General features: G+C 40.9%; 1 protein-coding gene across 1 annotated transcript; it reads right to left on the bottom strand.

The window, feature by feature from the left end:
- Nucleotides 1–3,309: 3,309 nt before the first annotated feature.
- Nucleotides 3,310–7,227, bottom strand: LOC122935441 (probable ATP-dependent RNA helicase DDX4). The gene is made up of 3 exons (XM_044291209.1): nt 6,691–7,227; nt 4,883–5,302; nt 3,310–3,510 (listed from the first exon to the last, which is right to left on the bottom strand). The coding sequence occupies exons 1-3, from the start codon at nt 7,225–7,227 to the stop codon at nt 3,310–3,312; spliced, it is 1,158 nt and encodes a 385-aa protein (XP_044147144.1).
- Nucleotides 7,228–9,044: the final 1,817 nt, after the last annotated feature.

The raw sequence follows: 9,044 nt of genomic DNA, 5'->3' as shown, positions 1-9,044 counted from the left end.
AGGAGGAAGAATTTGTAGACGTCCAGCAGTCTGGGCTTGGTCAGGAGGGAGAGACGGTGTTGGGGGCACCGTTAGTCCGGGGGTGGGGCAGCTCCGACCGGGAGCAGCAGTAACAGCAGCAGGAGGACCAAGAAGTCATGGTCCTGGGCAGCCATGAACAGTCACAGCGGGCTGTCCTCTTCCCTATGGCTGCCCACATGCTGTGATGCCTCTGGAGGGACCCCCGGATCAAGAGAATCAAGGAGAGGGAAGATTATTGGTTGGCCACCCTTTTAGACCCTCGCTGCAAGGGGAAACTGGAGCAGTTCATCCCAGCCAGCCGTAGACAGGCCCGGATGGATCAACTGCGGGCCTGTCTGATCAAGCGTCTGGAGCAGGTCAACCCTCGGCCTCACGCTCCAGTTCTCCCCGCCCATCTCACCCAGCAGGTGGCTGGCCCCAGAAGCACCAGCCAAGCAGGTGACCTTATGGGTGAGATGCGGTCGTTCTACCAGTCTGCACGACCCAGTAGCAGCAGCAGCAGTCACCACCAGCGGCTGGCCCGCATGGTGGCAGACTACATGGGGTCCGTTGGTGCTTCCGACAGCATGAGCACCGACGACCCCATGGAGTACTGGGTTGCCAGGCTGGACACCTGCCGCGAGCTCGCTCAGTATGAGCTGGACATTTAGCGCAGCAGGTGGGGTGGTCACGGACAAGCGGACCCGTCTGTCTCAGTGGACAGACTTTCATTCATTAAAATGAATGAGTCCTGGATCGGCAGTGACTTCTTGGCCCCCGCTGTCGGTTCAGACCGTTGAAGGGTCCCTTGTCCATCCCTCTCCTTGTCTCTCCCTCCAAAACTACGTTGTTTTTTAATTTTTTTACAAATATTTATTTATATATTTACTTATTTATATATTATAAATTTTTATTTATGAAGCAAAATCTTAATATAATCAAAATAATCATTCTAGAATGCCAAATTTTTTAATTATTATGCATGTCATTAAATTTCCTCAGCACACTGAATACCTGCTGCTGTCAGAGTTGCATTTTTTTTAAGTTGTGGGCTTACCATGGCCTGTTGGTTTCCCATTCAGCAGTACACATTGCTGCTGCCAACTTTGAACGTGCTGCTGACTGACATGTCATATTTCATTTATGGGCTTACCATGGCCAATTGGTTTCCCATTCAGCAGTACCCATTGCTGCTGCCAACTTCGAACGTGCTGCTGACTGACATGTCATATTTCATTTATGGGCTTACCATTGCCTGTTGGTTTCCTATTCAGCAGTACAAATTGCTGCTGCCAACTTTGAACGTGCTGCTGACTGTCCTGATAAGTTATTCAGAGCTATGTTTAGGCCTTTTACTAGACATTTTCCATCTTCCATCCTGTTAATGCTGCTATTGAATTTGCTGATCAGGCTGATTTTTGTTTAGTCCTTACACTACATCATTATATTTAAATGTTGATTATGCATTTCCTACTGAGTTGTGCCAAGTTATGTGTAGACCTTATGCTCAACCATTTCAAACTTCCATCTAGTTGATGCTGCATCTGTCTGTCCTGAACATGTATTTCTAATTACTCTTTATTCTCCAATTTTAACATTAAATTATGATGCTGCCTATCCTGCAGGGTTAGGCGAACTTGGTGTAGACCTTTTACTATGGTGTTTACATTTACCTGCTTTTGTCTGCCCTGTTCCTGCAGAGTTTAGTTTAGCTATGTGTGGCATTTAGACAACAGATTTTTCTGTTTTAATGGTAGTTTCAGTAGTTATCCTTAATTGTTTGGCCCTTTGATTTGTATGCCTTCTACTGTTGCGTTACTATTTTACTGCTAGTGTCTGGCCTAATGCTGCCAAGTAATGTGTCTGAAATATACTAAATTATTAAAATCTAACTGTGGAATTTTTTTTTTCAAGATCATGCAAAGGAGAACCAGCATGGACCACTTATTAGCCCTTGTAATATGACAAGTATTGAGTATTATTATTTTCATAAAATGGTGTTCATGTTTAATATTTGCGAATGTGCACTATGCATCGTATATTGTCAAGAATTTGATTGGAATATAGATAGAATAAAAATGTTTTTGTTTAATACATTCATGCGGTTGTACGCTTCATTCACCAAAATAATTTATTTTGTTTTATTTTAAAAATTTTAATTTTGCTTTAATTGGGTTGTTGGCGTCCATGTTGTGGTGGGGACCGCATGTGGGCTTCCATTTTCAAAAGGTTTTGTGCACTTAACATTGTACAAGACTGATTGATAAACCTAATGAAAGTTTTTTGTTTTATTTATTATTTTAATACGGACTTAGGTTCTAACATGGTGTTGTCGGTTGTCCTGGAAAGGATGCCTGGCTTCCGTGTTGACCTCTCTACATGGTTGGGTGTTACTGGCGTTATATTCATCCGTGTGGTAATCCGGTTTTGGTAATGGAGCGTTTTTGCCACATGTATATATAGATATATACATTTAAATGTAATCTTACTTCTTGACAATTATATAATGATTATTTTCACATGCTAGTGTAATATAATAATAGACTTTAATCTTTCAAAATTAACTGCTGACAGAATAATAATCTTGAAGCCATGTCACCATTTTGTGAGTGATTCTACTCATTGCATCACATGTTGATGAATTTTTTGAGGAAGCTATGCTCCAACATGTCCAGTTTAACAAACGGAGACTATATCAGAATCATGCTAGTTATTTCTTTGCTGACTCATCAATTGTTTCTTTCTTTTTTTTTTCAGACACATTTGATGTTTCAAATTTTTTAAAATAATGGAACTAATATAACTGAAGACAATTTTACTATGCAATATTGTCTTATTGAGGTTGAAATTTGGATCACAGTATGGATAATTTGATACTTTTTTAATATAAAGATACTTTTTTAAAAGTATCAATTTATTTTTTGTTAAAATTTGATTGATACTCTATATATATTTATTATACATTTTGAATGTAGATTTGTATTTTGTAATCTAAAACTTTGTTCAATAATACATTTGAAAGGTAATAGTGTGTTCACACAAAGGTTAATTAATGTGCGTTAAACAATAATTTTCTATTATAAATTACGGTCTTTTTTTTTCAAAGTAAAGAAAACTTTAATTTTGTGCTCTAAAGTTTTCAGAGCAGCCATTTACAATGAACCAAAATAAGTAAATTTCCTAACGGCAAATTACTACATTAAATACTGGAGTGTGATAAACAAAATTCTCATTTTTACAAACATACAACATATTGTTTCATGTAAAACTGAATCTGTAAGGACGTCTCATCTGCTTAACCACGTCCGACTAGCCCCAATCTTCCTCCTCCTCCGCTGCCGCCCGCGCTGCAGGTTGTGAAATGCCAGCATTGCTGTAACCATTGTCCTCCTGGAAGTCACCTCTCTTCCTGCTATCCACTGAAGCAAATTTGCTTGGCTGTGAACTAAAGGTTGGCATGCCATGGGCACTGAACGCCATCTCTTCAAGCCAAGCAGGTACTGTCACGAACTATGGATCCGATCGCTCCGGATCCCACAGCTGTGACGTAGTGGTCTGTGACGGAGTCTGCGCACACACAGAGACCTCACGTGACCGGGGTATTACCATCCGGCTAACACCCCCCCACTACACTTCGGTAACTGCCACCACGTGGGTTCCCGGCCCACGAGCCGACTATCCGGGTCATTCACTATCACACAGATCAGTGGATGAACCGGATATCACTTACTGACCAACCACAGTCAATCACCCCCAGCTACAATTCCTAAATGCAATTTAACTAACTACCTGGTAACGTTTCTTCAAAGGCAAGGTACGTTGTTCAGCAGCTTAGAATATGGAAGACTTGGCCATTTAGATTTTATAATCTTTAATAAGAGGTAAAAAGCAGTGCATACAAGTCTAATGAAAATGACTATAAATCTACAGAATAATAATAACAATATAAATAATCACAACAGTTCAAATGAAAGGGAAAAAGATGAAAGAATACTTCGTTTCTCTGGAGGGTTTCAGATGGTCATTCATATGTCCTTTTTCAATCCTTGCAAACCCCTTTTCAGTATGTATCAGGGGAGACCCTCAAAGTTCTTCTGATACCGGGATATGCCGTCAATGTCCAATTAAGTGTCTGGTGATGTTCCATGGGTCTCTCTCCTCTGTCCTTGTGCACAGATTTTTATGAACTCTCCCATGGGCAGGAGAATTACTCCTGTCAGCCAATGACAGCAGAGTGACTGTGAAGCCTAGGGATTGGCCTCCAAGTGTTTTATGACCCCATCAAAGTTCAGTTCCTACAATGAGGATTATACTTAAGCCCGTATCTCCCTGATACATCAGCATATTTTTATACAGAATACATATTTGCGATCCTTATTTATTTACATACAGAATGAGACCACACACAGTAATGCTGGGACCTGTAGTTCTTCTACCACCCATAAGTCAGCTACAGAATCACATCCTCTAGTCATATTTGATACCCAATTAACCACAATACTCTGTAGAGCATGGATCTGGTGTCAGAATGGGCATAAGTTGATTCATAAATGAAATATGAAAGTGGACTGGTTTTATGCCCAGAGCTAATTATGGGCTATTAGCTCTCCTCAAACCAGACCTGGAAATTAATGACATCACGCTCCAGCCAGGCTTGACAGCGAGCTGATCTTATCTTAAAGGACAGGATGAACTGGGCCTGGTATAGCCTTTATGACGTTTTATAGCCAGCCTCACAGAGTAGTGGTAATAAAAGTGTCCATCTATATCATAGGTGACCCAGGCTTCAGGAAGATGAGAGTTCACAGTTTTTTTTACATATGCCAGAAGCATATAAGATGGCTACCCAGAGGAATTATGTATGTATGCCGGCACAAGGTACCTCCTGGTGAGCATCGGTTAAAACTTTCACTAGTCCACGGACAATTTTTTGCTCGTCATCACCAATCTTATTAAAAAAAGAAATGGCTTTTCCAGTGTTGCCGCAGCGTCCGGTTCGGCCGATCCTGTGAACATATTCGTCAACATCGCCAGGGATGTCAAAATTTATCACATGAATGACGTTCTCGATATCTAATCCTCTGGCAGCAACAGATGTGGCAACAATCACAGGACACTGTCCAGAGCGGAAGTCGCCCAGAGCTTTCTCCCGCTCTCTTTGCTCTCTGTCCCCGTGAATGCTTGTGCAGGGGATTTTTTCTTGACAAAGAAATGTTGCAATTAAATCCGCCATCTTTTTGGTTTTCACAAAAACCATCATGCGCTCATGGCCTATGAGTTGTAATAGTTCCAGCAGTTTAGCCTGTGATGAACTGCGACCGCCGCGGCCACAATACGTCACAAAACCGTCACAGCGCCCCTAGTGGTCAATCCGCAAACAGGCCTCCCAGCCACTTTCAGCACACCGACAGTCTAACTTGAGTCCGTACAGTTGATAGGCTGAAAGCGTAGGGAGTGGACCGCCGATTGACCGCAAGTAAGCGTGTGCGCGACCGGACCGGAACCACACACAGGTTAGCTTAACTGCCACCACCTTGCAATTTATGGGAGCAAGGAACCCACTATCTAGATAACAGAACCGAGTAGCTTTCTCTTCTGAGAGGCTAGGGTAAGTTTTTGCAGTGTTTGAAAACAGGCATATGGCTAGAGAAATGACTTGGAGGTCATTTATTATGTATCTATATACAATACAAATTATCACGATGCACAGTAATTATAACACAATAATCAAGGAAAGTATAGTCCAATAAACAAAAGGGAGAAAAGAAAGAAAATACTTAGTTTCCGCAGAAAAGATGTCCGTTGGTGAAATAGTCCGTTGCAGGGATAAAGTCCAAGAAGCCTTTGTCCAGTGTTATATGCCTACAGCCCACGGGTTCTCTTGCTGAGGCCCTCTTCAGGTGTTGTTAAAAGTGGAGAACTCCTTTAGCAGATTCTAGGTCTTTGTTATAAAGGGTCCAAGAATCAAGGCGGGGAATTGAGAGTCCGCCTGCTGGGCAGGCTGTATCCCTGAGATGAATGCCAGTCCTGAAATATGGTATGTGCCATATCTCGGGATGTCTCCGCTGTACACAAGTAACAAGTACACATTCACATTCCCCACAAAATATGGAGTCCAGGGATACCAAATATGACTATTATAACTGGTTCTCTGATGGGGTAACACCATAACTTTATCTGGGCATCTCCTAGAGTTATATTTGCCATATGTACATGTCCAGTGAATTCTGAGTGACACGATGATGTAATTTTTACGTCCGTAAGATGCATGGTCTTATTTAAAAAGGTAAAAATCATATCTCAGATTCATGTGTCAATCTAGGAACCTTGGTGCCGGCCTGTCTGAATCAAGCTATCTTACCGACCCCTTATGGCAGCAACACCAAATGGCTCCCCCCAGGTGTAGTCTTCACACCTAGCTGTGATATCTCTGCAGAAAGGAAGTTCTTTTGTCAACCTAAGAAAACTAGCTGTAATTGCGTTATCTGCTGGGCATCTATTGACTGACTTGAACAAAAGGACTATGTTGTTCTCTGGGTACACAGGAGACGCTCTGAGTAATCAAATTGTAGGTTCTGGGGCCTAGGGAAATAATTACTGTTTAATAGACCTACTGATCAATAAGGGAGAGTAATATTGATAATATTGGGAGGACGGTTCAATATTCTCGCGGATCATCCGTGACATAGCCCTCTTTCCATACTCTTCCACTTCAATTATCTGCTGTTCGACATCACTGCACGCGCCACCAACTTGTCCGACAACCACGAACAGATAATCTGGCTTCAAAATCTCTCTAGCAAGATTTTGTATGGGCGTAGGGAACGTGGTACTGAACATTAAGGTTTGCCTTTCTTCTCTTTTTGGCATTCCTTGACTTGACAACAATTTTCTTACATCTTCCATAAAACCCATGTCCAGCATACGATCAGCTTCATACAGAACAAGGTATTTCACTTGGCTCAACCCAATCTTCTCCTTGTTAATAACGTCCAGTAACCTCCTAGGTGTCGCACAAAGGATGTTGCAGCCTTGAAATATCTGGCGCAGTGAATTAGACGTTTGTGTTCCTCCATAGATTACAACTGGACGAACGACAGTTCCGTATGCAAATTTCCAAGCATCTAGGTAAATCTGATTGATCAGCTCTCTGGTAGGAGCAACAATTATGGCTTCTGGTTCCTGAAGATCTTTAAACTGACTCGCTGCAACCCCACTTTTCATCATATGAGCCAAGATGGGCAACGGTCTTTTTTTTTTAGATAAATGATTTATTGTACAATGTTATATTGGCCTTTTCAATAAAATATAATAATAATGAACTGTTATAATTTTTTGATCTAGATAGTTTATTTTATTAGGACAACATTGTATATGTGAGCGATGAATACACATGCTGTACTTGGGGGTTCAATCTTTTTTTTTATTCCACATCCCCATCTGTTAAAATTTTTTGTCTGATGCAATATAATAACTTGACACTCTCTATTACTGCTTAGTTATGCCAAACTTTGTGTAGTAATTAGAATACTACTTTAACTTACCTACTGCATGCTGATCTTGGCCTGATACTTCAGAATTCTGTGTAGTCATTATACTCCACTGTTAGCATTGACTTCTTCTATTGTCCTGATCATTGAGAGTTATGTGTAGGCCGTATAATCCACTGTTAATATCTAGCTACTGCGGATTCTGCTGCTGTCTGTTCTGATCATGGCGAGTTAGCATTCAGCCTTTTGAGAATACACATTACCCGCTGCAGCCTGTCCTGCTGAGTTAGGATCAGTGTTCCCTCTAAGCCTTGGCCGCTGCTGAGCGTGGTCGACTTAGAGATGGGCAATGCTTAGTCAAAGGTGGGCGATAGGACAGGCAAACAAGAAGGGGCTGTATTATAGTAGTTATATTACTGCACATAGGAGCAGAATTATAGCAGTTATATTCCTGTACATAGGAGCAGTATTATAGTAGTTATATTCTTGTACATAGGAGCAGTATTATAGTAGCTATATTCTTGTACATAGGAGGCAGTATTATAGTAGTTATATTCTTGTATATAGGAGCAGTATTATAGTAGTTATATTCCTGTACATAGGAGCAGTATTATAGTAGTTATATCCTTGTACATAGGAGCAGTATTATAGTAGTTATATCCTTGTACATAGGAGCAGTATTATAGTAGTTATATTCTTGTACATAGGAGGCAGTATTATACGTAGTAGTTATATTCTTGTACATAGGAGCAGTATTATAGTAGTTATATTTTTGTACATAGGAGGCAGTATTATACGTAGTAGTTATATTCTTGTACATAGGAGCAGTATTATAGTAGTTATATTTTTGTACATAGGAGGCAGTATTATACGTAGTAGTTATATTCTTGTACATAGGAGCAGTATTATAGTAGTTATATTTTTGTACATAGGAGGCAGTAGTATAGTAGTTATATTCTTGTACATAGAGGCAGTATTATATAAGTAACAATTATTATTTTGCACTTGGTTATATGCTGGTGAACATAAAATATGCCTTTGTCCTTCATTGAGTGAATAGTTTCTTTAACACTATAAAGACAACATTGTGGTCTCATTTGAACTTTTACTTTTCTTTGCTGCAGCTTCTTCTGTATTGCAGAAGAAGAAGGTGCTGCACAGCCAGGCTGCAACCTATGTGGTATGTGCTGTGGAGATTGCCTACTGTACCCTACATAGTGGTAAGGTCGCACTTTCTCCCTCCAGCTACATACCATGCTGAGGGCAGAGTGAGGCACTGGGATATGAAGGGAATGGTAATGTTGTGTGGGAGACATGCAGTGAAAGCCTGAAACCCTCCTCACTTTGCAAACATAAAATGATAAATTTCTCATTCAAAGGGCTGTGCAGTGTCCTGTTCAACTAAATGGAACATGAAGCTCTGTAATTACCCTGCACTCTGCTCCCGTCTGATCTATGGGAACACTCAGGGAGATTTTAATGTCTTCACTTTGCAGGCAACGTCTTACCCTGTCCCTGACACAGCAGGGTAAAACCACTTTAGCCTCCCTCAGG

This window comes from Bufo gargarizans, chromosome 4 (genome assembly GCF_014858855.1).
Source record: "Bufo gargarizans isolate SCDJY-AF-19 chromosome 4, ASM1485885v1, whole genome shotgun sequence".
In the NCBI taxonomy this organism is placed as follows: Eukaryota; Metazoa; Chordata; class Amphibia; order Anura; family Bufonidae; genus Bufo; species Bufo gargarizans.
Note: the sequence above shows the minus strand (reverse complement) of the source record. Positions and strands in the feature narration are given on the sequence as shown.